The sequence below is a fragment of the Strix aluco genome, chromosome 30, assembly GCF_031877795.1.
Source record: "Strix aluco isolate bStrAlu1 chromosome 30, bStrAlu1.hap1, whole genome shotgun sequence".
Classification (NCBI taxonomy): Eukaryota; Metazoa; Chordata; class Aves; order Strigiformes; family Strigidae; genus Strix; species Strix aluco.
In genome coordinates this window covers 519512-538911 of record NC_133960.1, presented here as the reverse complement: position 1 = coordinate 538911, position 19400 = coordinate 519512, and the positions used below count along the sequence as shown (strand labels likewise).

Below are 19400 nucleotides of genomic sequence, written 5' to 3'. Positions count from 1 at the left end.
CAGAAGGGGTTGTTGGGCGTTGGAATGGGCTGCCCAGGGCAGGGGGGGAGTCCCCATCCCTGGAGGGGTTGAAGAGTCGGGTTGACCCAGCGCTGAGGGATCTGGTGGAGTTGGGAACGGTCAGGGGGAGGTTCGTGGTTGGGCTGGAGGAGCTTCAAGGGCTTTTCCAACTGAGATGATTCTGGGATGCTGTGAAGAGATTGCACCTGGCAAGCAATAGGACATGAGAAAATGGCCTCAAGTTCCACCAGGGGAGGTTTAGATCTGATATTGGGAAAAATTTCCTCGCAGAAAGGGTTGTCAGTCATTGGAACAGGCTGCCCAGGGAAGGGATTGAGTCACCATCCCTGGGGGTATTTAAAAGACGCGTAGAGGTGGTGCTTAGGGGCGTGGCTTAGTGGTGGCCTTGGCCGTGTTGGGTTAACGGTTGGACTCGATGATCTTAAAGGCCTTTTCCAACCCAAACGATTCTGTGATTCCCAGCCCCGGGAGCGTCCTCGGTGGGTGGGACACTGGGGCAGAGCTCAGCCCCAGCGTGGGGGGCTGCGTCCATCTGGGCACAGCCTGAGCCGCTCTCGACCTCTCGCCAAAAGGGTTCTTCCGAGATTCTCCCGATCCAGGCCCGGGCTGTGCCAACGGGTGTTTTTTCCCCCCCAACAGAATGATTTACAAGTGTGCGATGTGTGACACGGTCTTCACCCACAAGCCCTTGCTCTCCTCCCACTTCGACCAGCATCTGCTCAACCAGCGGGTCAGCGTCTTCAAGTGCCCCGACTGCCCGCTGCTCTTCGCCCAGAAGCGCACGATGCTGGAGCACCTCAAGGTAACGCTGCGCCGGGCTCACACGCGCTGCGCAACCCCGCGCTGCCAAGAGCTGGGAAGGGTCCTTCGGCCGGGGCACCCGGGGCTGGGCGGGGGCTGTCCCTGGCACAGCAGGGCCCCGCGATCCAGCTCCCTTGGCCCCCACGCCCCGGAGCCTGAGGAGATGAACCCGGCTGGGCAGGCTGGGGCCTGGGAGTGGGCGGCTGCTGCGGTGCTGGGGGGAAAATCCCGACCCCAAACAGCTGCCAACCCCCTCGCCTTTGCTTTCCAGAACACTCATCAGCCCCAGAAGCCCAAGGAAGACCTGGCAAAGAAGGCGGCCGTCCTGCTGACACCGAAGCAGGAGCCTGTCGAAACCCCCGTGTCCAAGATCTCGGAGGAGTCGTCGTCCTCCACGGAGGAGGATGAGCCCCCCAGCTCCCCGGAGCTGCGCAAGACCAAGCGAAGCCGCTTCCAGCGCAAGACGGTCAACAAGTCCAAGGGCAGCGGGTGGACGTGCGGCGTTTGCCACTCCTGGTTCCCGGAGCGCGACGAATACGTCTCCCACATGAAGAAGGACCACGGCAAGGTGAGGAGAAGGCTGGGGGCTCCGCGCCCTTGGGAATGTGGGCAGGGAATGTTCACGGCACCGGGGAGGGACACCCGGGTTCCTTGCTGGGCCGGGAGCGTGTTCTGCCGCAGCCTGGACGTTACTTCTCCCCCCAGTACAAACTGGGTTGGGGTTGTGGTTTTGGGGAGCGGGGACGTTCCCTGTTCTGGTGAACAGCAAAGACCAGATACTCGTTACCCAAATCTGCGGCCACGGGCCGGGCCGGGAGAGGGAACCTGAGGCAGCGCCGAGTTCCCGCGTCCGGCTTCTGGTCGCAGCAGGGAGCCCCGCGCTGGGCCTGGGCCCAACCTGCCTCTCTCCTCCCCACAGTCGGTGAAGAAGTTCCCGTGTCACCTGTGCGAGCGCTCGTTCTGCTCCGCTCCCAGCCTCCGGAGACACGTGCGAGTGAACCACGAAGGGATCAAGCGCGTCTATCCCTGCCGGTACCCGCAGCGCTGGGGGAGGGGGGCTGCTTCCCGAGGGGTCACTTTGGTTCCCCCCGGCCCAGCGTAATTGGGGGGGGGATAAAGCTACAGATGGTCGAAGCGTGATGGGGATTGAACCAGCGTCTGGGAAGCGGGAGGGAGAGGCGGTTCCGGGAGGGCTCCGGGGGTTTGTACCCTCTGGAGGAATGTGGGTGGGTGCGTCTGGGGTTAGAGGTGGGGGTCGGGGTGCCAGAGGCGGCTTTCCTGGGGCTCGGCTCTGCACTGCGCAGCGTCGCCTCACCGCCGCCCCGCTCTGGCCGGCAGATACTGCACAGAGGGCAAACGGACCTTCAGCAGCCGGCTCATCCTGGAGAAGCACATCCAGGTGCGCCACGGCATCAAGGTGACCGACCAGACGAAGAGCCAGGAGGTCGTTATCGCCCGGATAGGGACCGGCACCGCGCAGGTACGGGGGCACCGCACGCTCTCGGGCTGCTCGTGAAGGGCCGGGGCCTTGCGGAGACTTCGGGCAGGGCTGGAGGCGTCGCCGTGAGGGGAACGGGCATGGGGGGGCCCCTTGGCCGGGGTTACCGGGGGGGGGCGCGGCGCTGGGGGCCGGCCAAGGCCCGTTCGGCCTTTGTCTGAGCAAACATGTGCAGGAGCCGCTGGGAAATCCCCGAGCAGGTCGGGTTACGCCAGGAGCGGCTGTTGGAGCTTACGCGAACCCTTCCCGCAGGTGTCCGGTCGGAAGCGGAAACTGTCCTCGGACGAGGGCGACTCGTGCAGCGAGGAGCCCGACAGCACCACCCCTCCCTCCAAAAACCCCAAGGGCGACCGCAAGGCTCCGTTCCGCTGCCGAAAATGCGGTTACCTCGCCAGCAGCTCGGCCGACTTCCAGGAGCACATCCCCCAGCACCGGACTGACGAGAGCTCCCACCAGTGCCGGGAGTGCGGCCTCTGCTTCACCTCCCAGGTCTCCCTCAACCGCCACCGCTTCATCACCCACAAGAAGAAGAAGGGAGCGGCCGAGATGGAGGAGCCGGGGCCGCGGAGTCCCCTGGAAGGCGGCGCCCAGCACGTGGCCGACGGCAAACTCTCCTGCAAGGTCTGCGGCCGGGGCTTCGACAGTCAGCTCAACCTCAAGACGCACTTCCGCACCCACGGCATGGCCTTCATCCGCGCCCGGCAGAACGCCAGCCCCGAGAACTAGGCCCCGGCCGAGGGGCGACGCCGCTTGCACAGACTCGGCGCAGAGCTCCGCGACGGCGCCCCCCTCCCTCCCCCCGGGCAGCGGCTCCGCGCGGGGTGGGACGAAGGAGCGGGGAAGCGAGAGGACGCGGGGTGGCGGCTCCGGCCCCGCGCTCGGGGAGCCCCAACGCTTCGCTCGCTGCCCCGTCCTCGCGCGGGGACGTGACCCGGCCCGCGGCCGCTCGAGTCTGCGGGGAGGGACAGTGGCCTTTGTCCCGCGGGGCCGAGGACGGGAGAACGACGCCGCCACCGCGGATTCCTTCACCCTGCGGGGCTCGTCCCGGCCGCGCCGGCGCTGGGCAGGACCCGGGGACCAGGGGAGACGTCGCTGTCGCGGGACTGTGCTGACAAGGTCACAGCAAAAATCCACCTTTTTTTTTTTTTTTTTTTCCTTTTTTGTTTTCTTTTTGGTTCCCTTTTGAATGTCGCTTATTTTGTATTTTGCCGGGAGCTGCGGGGAGAAGCCGATGGCGGCCGCGCAGCCGCTCTCCATCGCTGCAGAGACGCCCCAGCCCCCTCCCGGGCTCCGCTCGAGGTCCCTCCTCATCGTCACTTGCACTATGGGGGCGGCGCTGCCCCGCGGACGCTCGTCGCTTCGTGTCCCGCGACGCCGCGCTCGGGGCCCTGGCTGGCGGCCGCCTTCCCCGGGGAGGAGGAGGAGATTTTCATTTGCAGAGGAAGAACAGAAGCCAAGAAAAGGCCTTTGGGCGAGATCGGCGCGAGCTGGCGGCACCGTCCCCCCCCAGCACCACGAAGCCGCAGCGAGGGGGGATCCCCCCGGCAGCCACTCTCGGGCGAAGGGGCCGTGAGGAGGCGAAGCCGCTGCCGAAGGCCGTTACGGACCGAAACGCTGACGGTGAGTCTCGGGGGGGGCTTCACCCACGGCCCCCCCCTTCCCGCCCGGCTCCGGGGGCTGAGGGCTCCGGCCCACGAGCCCCTCGGCCACCGCCCCCCGTCCCCGCGCACACGCGTGTGCGAGAGCTCGGCCCCGGCCGCGCGGGGCTGTCACCGCGTCCCCCATTTACCTGCGGGGAAGGAGAAAAACAAAACAAAACAAAACAAAAACAGCCAGAAAAGAAACTTTCTACTTGTTCTGTTTGTTTAGCGCCTGTGCTTGGGGTAGGGTGTTTGTGTGAGTAATTATTTCAGTAACTTAACTTTGGGCTCCTCATTTCCTTGTGAATAACCTCTAACACGCTGTGTAAAGTTGTATCATACACTAAAAGTGACAAAAAAACAAACTATTGTTGTGATTTTGGGTTTTGTTTTGGGGTTTTGTTTTGGTTTTTTTTTTTTTTTTTTTTTTTCCCCCTTATTTTCTGGGGTGGGGAAAGCTGGTTTGCTGGGGTTGGGGTTTGGTTTCTCTTTTATTTTATTTTTTTTTTCTCCTTTTTTTTTAAGTGCGAGGGGGAACTCCTCCCCCTCGCTGCAGGTGGATTCAGCTGAACGGCACACGCAGAGGCGGGCGGGGGGGGGGGGGGGGGGCGGTGGCTTTTAAAATAAAAGGAGAAAAAATAAAAGCGACCAGCGGTTCCCACAGCCCCTGGGCCAGGGTCCCCCCCCCAGCACTGAGCCTCCCCGCTGCATCCCCCTTCGCCTCCCTGCCCCCCCCCCCCCCCCCCGCCACATCGCGTGGGGCTGTGAACGTGTAAATGATGTTTAATAATAGAGAAGAACCTAAAGTTTCTACGAGTTTTAGAGGAAGGAAACAAAACAAATTGCTTTGTAATCGGGGTTTTCAAGCACTTCAGTGCCTTTAGAGTGATTTCTGTTAACGCGGGAGGGGGGAGCAGCTGTACCGGGGGGATGGGGGGGGTGTGATTATGCTACAGTAAAACTACGGGCACTGCAAGAGGCTCTCAGGTATCCTTTATTCTTGTAGTAATAATGCAATTAATTAAACTTTTAGTGGTTTAACCCCTGCTGTGCCCTGTCTTGCTTACCTGGCCCCGCGTGTGTCCCGGGAGGGGGCCTGTGTCCCCCACCACAACAGTGTTGGTCCTGCCCCAAAATGGGGGTGGAAGGGGCTGAGTGCCCCCCCCGCCCCCCTCCCATCCGTGCTTCCCCAGAGGGGCCTTAGGGCTCCTCTGGGCCCCCCCCACTGTGAAGCTGGGGTGGGGGGGGGGGGGGGAGGAACCCCCAAATGAGGTCTGTGAGTGCCCGCGACCACAGTTTTAGGGTGCCCTTGGCATGGGGACCCCCCGCCTGATTAACACACCCCCCCCCCCGCCCCCAGCTGGTTCCTGGCCACTGGCAGCCAGCATTTTAAAATAGAATTTTTTGCTTTTTAATGCTAAATAATCAACATGACAAATAATTAGTGCTAAACAAAGAGACCGAGGACAGCCGGGGTCACAGGCCGGCGAGGGGGGGGGCCACGGAGGGGACAAGGGGCAGGGAACAACACTCGGGGTGTCACCATCTGACCAGCAGGACGGGCTGAGCCGGGGGGGGGCACACGGGGGGCAGAGGGAGGGGGGGGTGCTGCTCTTAAAGCCAAGAAAGGGGCTGGAGAAGGGGGGCGGGGGGGGGGGGGGGGCGCCACCCTTTCCTTCCTTCTCCTGGGGACCCCGGGAAGGCACCAGGCTCCCTCCAGCGCCCCCGGGAGGGGATCCGCCCCCCCCCAGCCCAGCCGCAGCCCCCCCAGCCCTGCCCGACACTCAGGGTGAGGAAAAGCAGCCAGAAATTATTGCAATGGGGGCGGGGGGGGGGGGGGGGGGCAGGTGTCGGGGTGTGTGAAGCTTCACAGTCCCAAATTCCTGGAACAGAGTCAAAAAAAAAAAAAAAAAAAAAAATGACGCTCAGAAGGAGCACGAGGCTGTGCCAACCCCCCTGGGGGGGCACCAGCCGTGGGGAAAATCCCCCCCCGCCCTTGACGCAGCAGCCGTGGGGGCTGCGGGACGTGCCGGGCCAAGGGGGCTTCAGCTTTCGAGAGAGGGGAAAGGGGGTGCGAGAAACAAAGGAGGGGCCGAGGGGGGAGCGGAGCGAGGCTGAGGCCGCGGGGGGGGGACGACATGCGGGGCCGGGGGGGGGGGGTGTGTGTGGGGGTGTGTGTGTGTGGGGGTGTCACCTTCGTGTGGGACTGGCGGAAGGTTCGAGTCACAGCAGACACCAAAGGGTGGGGGCCAGGCCCGTGTCCGTGTTCCCCCCCCTCCCGCCCCCCGCCAGGTCCTAAAACATTTCATGAGATTGTGGGCGAGTTCACAGGAACCAGCGGGCGCTAACACTGGCGGGAGGAAGGGGCGGGGGGGGGGCAGGTGCTGCCCCCCCCCGTCCCGAGGCCCTTCGCCGGCTTTCGCCCGGCGGCCGCCGCACCCCGCGCTCGCGTGACAGCGACGGTTACCGCATCATCCGCTGCGCTTGGATAGTTTGTTTTTTCCAGGAGTGGGATTTTTTTTTTTTTTCCTTTTTTCCTGCTGCGACCGCTTGGTTTTTCCTGGTTTCATTTTGCTGAGGAGTCTTGGCAAAAGCAGCCCCGGGAAGACGCTGAGACTCGGCCTCCTCCGTCGAGGCCCAAGAGCCGGCGGGCGCGGAGCCGCGCGGGGAGCGGGAGGCCGGCGGCCGTCACATGATGCCGTTGGTGAGGTACTGGAAGCCGTCGTAGAGCTTGGTGGTGATGGAGCGCATGCTGCCGTCCACCATCTGCTCGATCAGCAGCTGCAGCTGCTCCTCCGTCATGTTCATGTGGAAACGCTCCTTCAGGTTGCGGATGGTGCTGGAGCCGTGGAAACAGGGGAGCTGCGACCCTGCGGGGAGGGAGGGAGGGAGGGAGGGGGCTCAGCGCAGCCCCTCGGCGTCCCCATCCGTGCGTTGTCGCGGGCTCCGAGGCCGGGCTGCGGCACGGGTTGGCGGTGGGGTCAGTTACAACCCACCACCGCGTGGTCAGGGCCTGCTCCCACGCCGCGGGAACAGCAACCCCCTTCCCTGGGTGTGTTTTGGGTGTCCCCGTGGCCCAGGTACCCCCACACCCCGCGAGGTGTGGAGGAGGGTCGGGGGACGCTCCCTCGGCACCCCGCAGCGCTCACCCCTCCCGGGATCCAGCGTCCCCCAACCCCTTTCTCTGGGCCAGGAGCTCTCCCCGTGCACCCCCCAGACCCTCCCGGGGCTGCCCAGAGCCTCTCCAGGCGCCCTCCAAACCCCACCAGCTTTCCTGCCCTCGCTGAGGGTCTCTGGGCGAAGCTCTGCACAGCCGGACCCGCACGGGGCAGCTCTGGGTCCCCTCACCCTGCTGCATGATCTCCACGATCTGCACAACTTTATCCATGTGCTTGCGGGCCGCGATCAGCCCCTGCAGCATCAGCATCTTGTAGTAGTTGAACATGTCCCCGTCCAGGCCGCCCATCACCTGCAAGGGAGAAGCTGCGTGGGCCGAGGGCAGCGGACAGAGAAACCGCGGGACAACGGCGTGTGCGGAGCAGAGGGACTGGCAACGGCGGGGGCACGACGGGACGTTTTAGGGAATTTCACTTCTCAGAGTGAACCCACGCTGCAGAGAGCACCGGCAGCTTCCCACCCCCCGCCGGGCCTCGAGAGCTGCCGCGGCCTCAACCCGGCTGCCAAAGGCTCCACGGGGCCCCCGACGCCGTGGGGTCACCCCTCGCCCCTGCGCCCCCTCCTCACTCACATCCACAAATTCCGTGGTGAGTTTGAAGGCCGAGGTCTCGAAGCCGAGATTCCTGGGGGAGCTGGAGAGGATGAACCCGAAGTCGATGTGGATGATGTGCCCGTCCGCATCCAGCAAGATGTTGCCGTTGTGCCTGCGCCGCCGAGGGAAAACGCCGCATGGAACCGTGCGATGGTGGGCACGGCCCCGGGAGCAGCAGCACTCGCTGCTCCTGGGATGTCCCGGCTGCTCCTGGGACAAAATGACGAATCCCAGCAGGAGACGCGGCCGCGGCGCAGGGACCCACCTGTCCTTGACCTGCAGCAGGTAACACACCAGGCAGTAACCGGCGCAGCTCTGCACGAAATTCCTCTGGGCCGTCAGGAAGGATTCGGTGTTGTAATTGCCATGTTCCTGCAGGAAATAATCCAGCAGCGACAGCAGGGATTGCTTCTTGATTTGGTGGATGGACACAGCATTCACGACTGGCTCAATCATGCCGCTGTCGGCGGAGATGACGAGGATTTTGTATGGCTTGATCCAGAGCGGGACGCGCTCCTGCTCCCAGATGGACTGTGGGAGAGAGCGAGAAAATCCCTCAGGATCCAGGGCGGCCGCGGGCCCCGCGGGCAGCCCCTCTCCCGTCTCACCTGCAGCTGCTTGAGGACCTGGAAGGCGAGCAGCTCCTGCCGGAGGTCGTCCCCGCACTTGACGATGACGGAGAGGAGGCGCCAGGAGGGCAGGTGGCCGTAGGGGGACCCTTCCCGGATCCTCCTGCGGGGAAGGGACAGGGTTGAGAGCGTGAGGAGAGGGCGGGGGGGCAGAGTCAGCCCCGAGGTCTCCTGTCAGGGGGTCGGTGCAAAGAAAAACCTCTGGGAAGGCTCAGTCGGGGCAGCAGCAGAACGAGCTCCGGGGCCCAGGAGGGCGGAGCTGCCCAGAGCACGGTGCCGATCTCACCTGAGCCACAAGCCACCCCCGAGAACAGCAGAAGGGAATCAACTCCCCACATCCCCCAGCCCCTCCGTCAGAACAACGTGGACAAGGTACCCCCAAATTTACAGAGCTGAGGGTTCTCCCTCTTGTTCAAGTTGAAATCTGGGGGTTGGATGTAGAACTCGAAGAGCCGGAACCCCAACGGGTTTATTTTGGGACAGGTCAGACTCTTCTGATGTAAAGGATGTTGATAAACACCTGGTAAAGCCCCTCAAAGCCTAACGCAGGAGCAGCAAACCTGCCCTCCCTCCCCCAGCACACCCGCTGCCCCGCGCCCCGAACACACCCACCCCGGGGCTGAGCAGGGCCTGACGTCGAGGCCACGGTTATTTCCTGCCCAAATCAGAGGGCAACTTCCTTGGATTTCTGGGCCGGATAAAGTCCCTGCGGCGCCGAGGCCGGCGCGGCCCTTCCAGCCCTACCTGACTTTCTCCTGCCAGGGCTCCTTCAGGGCGACGGCCGACGGGTCCTCGGGGTCCCTCTTGAAGGAGGTGGGGGTGTGTGCCAGCTGCTCCGAGAGCCGCCGCCTGCAAGATGGAGCCGTTAGGCAGCGAAACCCTTTGCTGAGGGAGAAAGCGGCATCGCCCGGCGCACCCAGAGCCACCGCGACCCAAAGCGCTTTACAAAGCTCGTGGGTTCACCCCAAAAACCCGAACCAAAGGTGCCGGCGGCCGCGCCAGCCCGGAGCGTCTCTGCTGAGTCTGCACAGCCCCTCCTTGACCCGTGCAGATGTTTTTTCTCCAGGAATTTAGCAGAGAAATTTCTCAGCCCGTCCTTTTCGCATCAGAACTCATCACCCACCCCAGCGAAGGCACCGCCCGGGCCGCTCTGGCCGCGCCAGCCTCACCGGATGTCTCCAGCGGCGATGAACACGGGCTCCCTGCTCTCCTGGCTGGTGATGCTGTCCACGGAGAACTGGGAGATGTTGTCGCAGCTGTTGGTGTGAATCTCGGGCAGCTGGGAGGGGAAAGGGGCGAGAGGCGGGATGTGGCGGCCGCTGAAACGCGATTTCCGCTCGTCTCTGACGGCGCCGCCGCCTGCGAGGGGCTTCCCGTCCCGCCCCGGCAGCGTCCGGCAGCACCAGGGAGGGCTCGTCCCGGCCCCCCCGCGCCTCACCTCCACCTGCAGCTCCACAATATCGTCCACAGACCAAGCCTCGTCGTCGTTGTCGTAGTTGGGGACGGTGGTGAAGCTGCTGGTCCTCTGCTCGTGCGTGATCCCGCACTCGGGGAGGTTCTCGGCCGAGCGGGTGCTCCGGATGCGGTTCTCGGGGATCCGAGCGGGCACATTCGCTGTGTCGAAATTGTCACATTCAAGTACTTCAACGTAGATTAAATAGGGAGCCTGGGGGAAGCAAAACCAAGCGTGAGCGGGGAACAGTCCCTGCGAGTGCAGGCAGCTGCAGGAGGGAGCACGACGCTCTGCTCTTGCAGGGTGATGCTTCTTCTTTTGGGCATATGGTTTTTGGGGGCAAAGTGGTGCTTTTCACTAGACGTGGAACAGCACCCAGGGCAGGGCTGGACGTCCCGGTGACCCCCTACGGCGCCCGTTTCAGGGGGCCGTTATTCTCAGGGGTATTTCCCCCCCTCCCAGCCTCCTGCACAGATCCTCTCCCCGCTGCTCCCAGCCCTGGAGCAGCGACACAACCCCCTGCGCCGCGTGGCAGCGGCCGGGCTGCGAGGGGGGACCCCGCTCCGATGCCCTGAGCACGTTTATTTTGCTTAACAACCCAAACGGGGGCCGTGCCGAGGACAAAAACCTGCCCTTCCGAGGCAAAACTGTTCTCCGGCCACTCGTACCTTGTCCTTGGAGTTGAGGACGACGGCCTGGGTGTGGGGCACCCGCACGACGTGATGGTCGAAGCCCGCCGTCGGGAGCCAGGCGCGCGCCGGCAGCTTGTGGTTCAGCAGCGACAGCTCCGAAATGAGCCGCTGGGTCTTCTGCTCTTTGGTCGGCAAAGTGGCCAGGCGCTTCCCGATGGCGATCAGGGACTTGATGAATTCTCTCTCAGGGGCAAGTCTGACAGGCTAAAAAAGGTTTAGGGAAGGAGGGTGGGGGGAGAGCGTTACAAAGGCAGCAGGTTGGTAAGACGCCGGTGGTTTTGCAGTCAGGTTCCGCAGTCTAAAAGCACCGGGATAAATTCCGGATAGAGGAGGAGGCTCTGCCCGTCCCACCCTCCTCCCCACTCTCGGATGATGCTCCCGGGAGCGGAGAGCTGGGCTCACCATCCGGAAGCAGAGCAGGGCAGGATCAAAGCCCTTTTTCCCTCCCGCTGTGTTGTGAGAAAGGCCCAGAACTGCAGAGGCAGCGTCCTCCCCAGATCCCCCCTCCCCAGAGCCCCCCGGCTCCCCCCCAGAGCCTGCAGCCGGCAGAGGGAGCATCAAGCGGCCTCGTCCCCGGCTCAGCGCTGGCTTTTGTTGTAGCCTCCCCCGAAGCCTCGATTGTGGCTCAATCCAACCATTTTGCAAAGATCAAACTGCGATTCGGGAAGCGCCTTGGACCCAGGGGCCCCCCCCGCCACCCCGCAGCTGAAGCCGAGCTCTCTGCTCGACTTTTTCAAGCTTTTAAATCAGAACAAACAAACGATTGTGGCTGATTTTGCCATTTAAGATGCAGAATTAAACTTGCAAAGTGTTCACTGTACAATCATGCTGGAAATGCACATGCAAAAAGCTACGGAGCGTGAGGAAAGGAAGCAAAGGAAAACGTCGGAGAGCCGGGAACGGCTGCACAGCAAAATAAAGGGATGGTGAAAAGAGGAGAAGGATCAGTCTGGTGGTTCCCTTTTGGGGAAGGGCAGGTGGGAAATCGTTTGTATCTGTAGTCCACGTCAAAAATCCTGCCAAGCTCAGGGGTAAGCGCTGTCCTCTCCTCCCAAGTGCTCTGCTCTCCTGCCCACCTCGCTAGCGAGCGCAGCAGAGGCGTCCTCGGGCCAGGAGGGAGCATTCGCACAGCACCTAACGCGGCGATGCCGCTCTCACCGACCAGGCAGAGGATAAAGATTTAAAACCCTGCACCAGCTCATGCTCCGTCCCCCGACGCGCTGGAAAGCGCCTGCTCCTGGCCGGACCCTGCTCTGGCTCAGCTCCTGCCACCCAGCCCACCCTGCGCCCCAACGCTTCTCTGATTTCCGGGACCGTTTCCCTCAATTGCATTTAATCCAATTTCTGCAAAAAACAGAACAATATTCAACAGACGGTCTGCCCCTTCCGATGCCTCTTCCCGTCCTCTCCCATCGAACCCTGATGGCTGCGACGTCCCTGCTCCTCCAAGGGCCTTCTGCTCTCGGGTTGAGGCCGGATCCAGGTTTGGCACGTAGTCAATATTGTCCCCAAAACAGCCCCGTGCCCCCTCGCTCACCCCGAGGTCTCTGGGAATTACTTGTCTCAGCAGAATAATTTAACGAGAAGCGCTGGTGGGAATTTGGGCTTGTGCCCAGGCGAGCAGGTGCCCACGTGCAGGAGCAGACCACAAGCGAAGTGCTCCTGGCTCAGGCCTGTATCGATCGGGGCATCACGAGCACAGGTGGTTTTTAAGCTCCTTCTTCTCCAGGGATCCCACGGCACCTCCTGACGCACCTTCTCCCTGTTTCGCAGCGAGCGGAGCGAAGCCGTCCCGACCCTGGAGCACCCGTCGCCTCCGTGACTGGTTCTGTCCCTCCAATGTTCACGCTCTGGTTGAAAACCTTCAGGTTTTGGCTCCTCTGGCCCAAAACACGCGGCCGGGGAACGTCCCCCCCATCCCGTCCTGCTCCAAAGGCGTCCCACCGAGCTCTGCTCCGCTCTTCGCTGGTATCGGGGACTCAGCGCAGGAAGTTTCGCATCCTGTTATGGAGCAGCAGCTCTGGAAAACGGCCTCAGCTGAACCGGGGCCGTCCCTGGCCCGAGCCGTCGCAGGAAACGCCGTCTCCAGCCCGCCCGAATCGCTGCACAAAGCTGGGCTGCGGGAGCTGCTTTGGCCCCGGCTCATTAATGTCACGGTCCTGAAGCCAAGCGAAGGGAGGACGGGAGATGCTCTTCCCTCATCCGACCACCCGAAGGATCCTTCTGTTGCTCTGAGCCAACATAAATATTTACTTTTTACCGTTTCCTTCCTACTACAGCAAAACACCGCACTGGCAGCGCTTTGAAAAAAAAATATTCCTGCTCTTAAATTAGGCAGGGCTTCGTGTTTTTGTTTTGCTAAGACACGCTCCAGGAGTGTCCTTCTCCCCACGTCCCAGGGACGATGACACAGATCTGCTCCCGGGTACGGGACCGGCTTCGGCCGACGGCTTCGGGGCGGTGCCGGAGGTGTCACGACGTGGCAAAGGGTCGAGGCCGGTGTCGCTCTGCGCGGCCACCGCGAGGTTTAAGCCTCTCCAGAGCCAGTGGGTTCACGTGGACACTTCCAGCCTCGGCCGCCCCAGTGTTTTCTGCTGCTCTACCCACCTTCACCCTGACGTCCCCCCTCTGCTCCACTCAAACCACCACAATTGGCCATTTCAGAGCTTTAGACAGCAAAATCATGGCCACCCCCCATTTCTGCTGCCCACGGCCACTCGCTCCACGGGAGTGAGACCCACCCGATCTGCTCGGGGTTGGAAACTCCTCAGCGGGGAGGAGCAGAGCTGCTGCCCGGCCCCTTTAGCTCAGGCGCCTGCCACGAGGATTTTGGCGTCGGTGCTGGTGACCGATCCCCAGCACCGTTTATAAACGCCGCGACCGTTCAGGTCAGTGCAGGTGTCTGCAGGGGTTTATAAACCTGGCAGCAATGTGAGCAAAGAGCCCAGCTGCTGCAGTAACCACCCGCCCCGGATGAACACCCTGGCTCTGCAAAGCCTGGCAGAAAAGGTCTCCTGCCCCCGGGGAGGGGCAGCGGTCGCCCGGCCCCGGGTGACGGCCAGACGGGTGGCACGGTCGAGGGGATGGGGTGACGGCAGCCGCCATCGCCACAGGTGGGGGACGGCGCGGACGCTTCCGACGCCCTGGGACCGAGCGCCCTGCTGCTGCCCAGCCTCAGACGTCGCTGCCTGCGCCTGGCAGGAGGGGGAAAAACAAAGCGACTTACCTAAAGTTGGGTGGCAAAGTGGGACTCGGAGCCCGGCGTCCTACCTCCCACCCAAGCGCCGGCACCCGCGGCTGCCCCAGCGTCCTGCCGTCCCTCGCGCCTCTCAAAAACGGTGGAGTTGGAGATTTATAAAACATGAGAGGAGGAGTCTCTGCGGGGTAAAAGCCTCGTGCCCTGTGTCTGTACGCGGCTGCAGCATCAACGCTCCTGCCCGCACCGTGCCGGGCGTTAAAGGTGGGGAGACGTTCCCTCAGAAGGCCCAGAGGGACGCCCTCGTAGCTCTTTGTCACGGCTAAAAAGGCTGGAATTCACCCCAAACCCTGTCCTGGAGGAGGGGGGCTGCGCCAGGCACCGCTGCCCGGGTAAGTGCTTTTGATCATGGACTACATATTCAACGTGTGGAAGCCCACTGGGAATCCCAGACGGAGAACACACATCCACCGCAGGAAAACGACACAGATGAGGAAGATGCTATTGATTGAAAACAAATAAATAAATGAAAAAGGTTCATTTCGAAAGCAAAACGCTCTATTAGGGAAACGCTGGGTTTTGATTGAAAGACCAAAGTTTAACACACAGAAGGGGAAGAATAATGATTCGTGGAAAAAGCAAATTAAATCCCATCTGGCAGAGAACTTTTAAGTAAAATTCAAGGAAACAGCATTTCCTCTTTCATCTGCGGACGCCGCCACGCAAAGGTCAGCGACTGCTCAGACCGAAATCAGCAGCATCAGCCAAGTCCCTCCCCTGCCCCCGCCGTTCGCCGGCGGTACGAGGGTTTCTCTCTCCCTCGCTGCCTTTTTTTGAGGGGGGAAATGAGCACCCAAGGGTACCCCCCAGCCCCTGGGGGTTTTCTGCTTTATTTTAGCCAAACCGGTGCAAGCGAATTTGCCCAACAGCTCCCTTTCCGCCGGCGTTCCGCTGAACAAGCAGGAAACGTTCAGCCGACGGCGGCACCGCCGCCACCCCGGCACGAGAGGCGGCCAGCACGGTGCCGGCGGCGGGGGGGGGACACGCTGGCTCTGCCCTGGCCGCGGGCTCAAGCGGTGCAGACACTGGGGGGGGCGGCTGGGGACCAGAGCTGCTGGCGGTGCATCGCCGGGTGCCGGGGTTTAGTATTTTCGTGGCAGAGAGGAAATGCTGCTGTGGCGGGGAAGGCAGGCAGCCCGGGCGCAGGAACAAAACGGGCCACTTACGGGAGAGAGTGACTTATCGAGACTTTCCGTACTCGAGGAGAGCTCCTGGGAAACGGAGGAAAGGGGGTTTGTTGGCAGTTTTGGGTGGTGGTGTTTGTTTAAAAGGAGAGAGAGGAAGGAGGGAGAGGGGGAGAAAAAGCAATAGTTTAGCTCCAGGTTCACAACCATCACTTTTCATTTAATTTTTTTTTTTTTTCCCCCATCCCGTCATAATTTTGCTGCCTTTTTCTCTTGGCTGGGAAGCGGCACCTACGCCGGCACGTGCCGCTTCCAGGGTCACACGACAATCTCATGGATCTAACCTGGAGCCTCCCCTGGCCGCGGCCGCTCATGGTGGTACCAAACGGGGAGCAGGGCTCAACGGCAGATCCTAGCGCTAAATGCCTGTAAAACCCTCAGATTTTTCCCCATTTACAGCCTTTAAAATATTCTTCTACCCCAGAAGTGTAACTGAGGTCTCGGCTCTGACTTTCTTGGCCCAAAGCAGCTGCAGAGACGGGAGCTGCTCAGGCGGGCAGGGATGCTCGTGCTGCCCCGCGACCAGCCTCTCTCCATCAACAAACACCTTTATTCTTCTCCCTTGCACTCTGATTTAGCCTCCGTTTTCAGCAGATAAAATTAATCCCACGGAAACTGTCCTAAAGATTAAAAAAACCCAACAATTAAACTATTGTCAAGTTGACGAGACCGTTTCATCAGCGGAGGGGTGGTTTTACGAAGCGACATCCCTGTGTGGCCAAGCAAACCTCCGGTACCACGAGCACAAGCCACCGACCACGTATCCCTGCGGCCACCAAAAGCCACCCCGTGCGGCCACCTGACCAGCGATTTCCATCTCTACCCCAACCATCCCATGATTTCAGCAGCACCGCACTTAGAGCCCGAAAATCCATTATTTTCATGCCAAGAAGAGCTAAAACGGAGCTTCACGCCCTTGAGACTGCTGTGTAATTGGTTTTAAAATTCGCTTCCCAAAAAGAAACAAACAGGTCTGGGTTTAGTATGTTAATTACAGGGATACGTTAATTCCAGCAGGCTCAGTCTCACCCTAAGAAATAACAGCGTTGGCATTAATCGCTTCCGTGTGACCACACACAAACCCCAACAGCGCTGAGACCCCACAAGCCTCACCAAGAAAAAAAATACCTGGAGCCTGGAGGCTGCCGTGGGCTCAAGCCGCTGCCTTCCTTCCCAGGCACTCACTGGGTCTTAAATCAAGGTATTTTGGGGTCAGAGTTTCGCGTTTTGCTGCAAATAACACATGTCTAACCAGGAGATCAGCCACGGGATCAGGCTGCGGGACGGAGCCGTCGGGAGGTGAGTGAAAAGCTTTTAAAAACACCATCGTGCCACGCTTGCCCGTAGGCACAACGAGAGCCGCCACCTCAAACCCAACGACCGGACGCGCTTCGCCCAGTTCAACTCCCGTTAAAATAAACACGATTTTGGAAGCTCATCTCGCAGCACCCAGCCGTCCTCCGCCGTGAGGCACCTCTCACCCACGACCGGCTGCTCCCCCTCCACCTCGGGCAGCCACGACGCCGGCGCCTGCCGAGCTGAGCCGGGGCTGGACCCCGTCCCTGGTACATTTTTGAGCACAGCCTATTCCACTAAAGCCGTGCCAGTCTGCAACGATCAGGGGAGAATTTTCCAATTCCTCTCAGATTTAGGACCTGAGCTCCTCATTTTTATTTCAGTCTTAAATCAAGGTCACACACAACCTGTCCGGCGCAGGAGCGCGCCCTGTCTACAGCCTCCGCTCCCCGACGGCTTTGCGAGCCGTTAGCTCTTCACTCCCGCTGGAAACCTTTAAAAATTTATTTACCAACTTTATAAAAAAAATTGCTGTCTCTGAAAATCGCAAGCAGAGGAGCTGGAGGCGACCCCCAGGCAGGCATCAGGCAGCTCAGCAAAAGCTGCTGTTAAACCAAAGCCCTTCGGTGAATTTGAGGTGTCAGTGCATTAACCCGCCTAAACGAAGGGTCTGCCTTCAAACGAGGAGGTAATTAGCGCCCAGAAGTACCTGCGGCACCCGAGCAGGAAGAGCCGCGCTCGGGGCAGCACCCGCAGGAGCCTCCCCGCGGAGACGGGGGCGCCGCGAACCGGCCGCGTTAAGTCCCGCTGCCGTATCCGAACCCCCCCGCAGACCCGCGGCTCGAGCCGTCAACGCTTTGCTCTTCCCCAGGACAACCCGCAGCGGCCGCGGTCCGACGCCGAGCTTCCAGCTCGCGGGAGCCCCCAACCCGCCACCGCGGGCTCTGAGCTCCCGAGGGCACCCGCGCCGGGATTTCGCCGGTTCCTCCGGCTGCGGCACAACGAGGCCAGGGCCGGGCTGGAGGTGCCGGGAAGCCGCGTGCTGCCGCCCCGGCGGCCTCGCGCCGTCGCGCAGACAATGAGCCAGAGGCGGCTCGGGGAGGGGGGGCCAAGGCGGGTTCTGCTCCGGGTCTGTCCCCGAGCCGCACGCAGGCGGAGCGCGGCCGTCGCCTGTTTAACCTCCTCTCGGGGGAGGGCCCGGAATCTGCTGCGGCTCAGATCGCCGGCTCGCCACGCCGGGCGTGAGCGACAAAACCTGCTCGCAGCACGAGGCCTGGCTCCGGAGAACAGGAATAACCAACTTGGAGGGGGAATTCAGCGCATCTTATTTTTCTGCTTAGCGTCTAACCCTCTGGCATAATCTCAGCAGCTCCGGACACGTTCAGAGCCGGTTCCTCCGCACCTGCCTGCGCTTCCAGCAACATCACTTCACGGGCAGCTTCACTCCCCAACTCTGAAGGACGGCGAGGTGCAGGGCAGGAAAAGCTGGGGCAGAGCTTGGCCTAAACCCACCTGCTTCACCCCAAGGACGTGGCTGCAGCAGGACCCACTGCAGCCCCCCAGGGCCTCGGTCATTCCCTATTTCCCCACGTTCCCGGCAGCACGGCTCTGCCCCGGGACACAGCGGGGCAACCGGACCCACTGGCCACCCAAGGAAAGACATTTTCGGGGTCGCTATTCAGTATTTGATGATTTCCCCAGAGAGGTCAGGTAGTTTTACAGCAGCCAGGCAGCAAACTGTAATAAAAAAGTGCAACAGGGAGCAGCTGGCTGCGCGAGCAGACCTCGCGAAGTTTGGGTTCCTCCAGATGCATCTGACGTCCCCCAAACCGTCCTCCCCCCACAACAGCTCCAGCCACCCCAAGGCTTCCTGCGACACCTCGACACCTCACACGTCCCCTTGTCGGGGACCTGGGGGGCGGCTTCGGCTCGGGACATGCTGGCTGGCATCAGCGAGGGGCACAAACCTCCACAAAGCAGCTAATTCGGTAAAACATAAAGAAACATGGCATGTTTCTGGCTTCTCCTCTCTGCAACATTTGGTTGATGCCTCAAAATTTGCTGCTGGAGGAGACCAGGATCGCACGAGACCCATTTTTCCGGGAAACCGGGCTGGAAGGAGCGGGAAAACGAACCACATTCAAAGGGTGCCAGCAGCACGACTCCTCTCCCTTGCAAACTCGACATATGGATGAGCCGTTTGCCAAGCGCGGGCAAGTTTCCAGATCTGTCACTCGGGAAACAAGAAGCCTTGAACGTTGAGTACCCTGGGCTCAGCCGAGATGTAGGTGCAACGCGGCGTTTCCAGCCGGTCGTGGCCATCGCCGGCTCTCTGCCCTTCACCCATCGCTCCGCCCTGCGCCGGGGACAAGGCTCATCCACCGCCACCATCTCGGCAGGGTTTGCTTTGGGGTTTTAAGGCTAAAATTCTTGGTCTTTCTTAAGATGTAGGAACATTCAGCACAAGTTTCTACCCAGTAAACACGTACCGTCACACCAATAAAAATAACCTCATCTCTTTGTAAAGCAGCAGCTCGGCACGCTTTGGCCTGACATCGCTTTCCACCAGTCAGGAAGGCGTGGGCTCCGTCCTACTGGCTGGAGACTCTGCTCAGCTAAGGCAGGTATTACGGATGGCAGTGGTTCGTATCTTTAAAGATAATCTAAAATCAAGACAGCTCTCGAGAGGCAAACGCCTCACCAGCACTGCTTGTGTTACGGGGAAATGCGGAAGTTTTAGCTAAAAGCCATCAACTGGGTGCCCGGAGGAGTCAGGCTTTGCAGCCTGAGCGACTGCTGTCACCGGGGCCATGTGGCTGCAGGCAGGCAGAGGAACCCCACCAAATCCAAAGGGACGATGCAGAAAAGATACAAAACCTCCCAAGTCAGAGCTGGCCGTGCAGCGCCGCCCTCGCAGCGGTTTGCCACGACAGCATCGAGACCGATTCTGCGGCAGCCATGCTGCTCTTATCGCGGCGGGGAAACAAGCTCTGCCAGAAAACGCACCTTCGCCGGTGCTGCTGGGGGTGCAGTTCCAGGGGTAAAAGGCCAATGCTCCTCCACACCCCGACTGGCAAAGGCAGGGTGGGGACGGGGGCTAAAAAGTGAAAGACCAGGGTCAGATGTGTTGGGCAACCTCGAATAAAAAGCAGCTTTGAAAT

At 61.2% G+C, this 19400-nt stretch overlaps 2 protein-coding genes across 8 annotated transcripts in view; one reads left to right on the top strand and one right to left on the bottom strand.

Moving 5' to 3' along the window:
• Nucleotides 1–4325, top strand: part of ZNF687 (zinc finger protein 687) — a 28773-nt gene extending 24448 nt beyond the window's left edge. For all 4 annotated transcript variants that reach the window (XM_074809264.1, XM_074809266.1, XM_074809265.1 and 1 more), the window contains exons 5-9: nt 661–823; nt 1094–1390; nt 1742–1854; nt 2161–2302; nt 2573–4325. In XM_074809264.1, the coding sequence (XP_074665365.1) occupies nt 661–823; nt 1094–1390; nt 1742–1854; nt 2161–2302; nt 2573–3046 (1189 nt within the window). In that variant the 3' untranslated portion in view covers nt 3047–4325. The remainder of the gene's footprint in view (nt 1–660; nt 824–1093; nt 1391–1741; nt 1855–2160; nt 2303–2572) is intronic.
• Nucleotides 4326–4938: 613 nt separating this feature from the next.
• Nucleotides 4939–19400, bottom strand: part of PI4KB (phosphatidylinositol 4-kinase beta) — a 28040-nt gene continuing 13578 nt past the window's right edge. For 3 of the 4 annotated variants that reach the window (XM_074809143.1, XM_074809144.1, XM_074809145.1), the window contains 10 exons: nt 14926–14970; nt 10480–10707; nt 9797–10024; nt 9528–9637; nt 9103–9207; nt 8338–8461; nt 7995–8260; nt 7709–7841; nt 7309–7429; nt 4939–6830 (listed from right to left, as the gene is read on the bottom strand). In XM_074809143.1, coding sequence (XP_074665244.1) covers nt 6649–6830; nt 7309–7429; nt 7709–7841; nt 7995–8260; nt 8338–8461; nt 9103–9207; nt 9528–9637; nt 9797–10024; nt 10480–10707; nt 14926–14970 — 1542 coding nt within the window. In that variant the 3' untranslated portion in view covers nt 4939–6648. The remainder of the gene's footprint in view (nt 6831–7308; nt 7430–7708; nt 7842–7994; nt 8261–8337; nt 8462–9102; nt 9208–9527; nt 9638–9796; nt 10025–10479; nt 10708–14925; nt 14971–19400) is intronic. The other variant, XM_074809146.1, reaches the window with a different exon arrangement.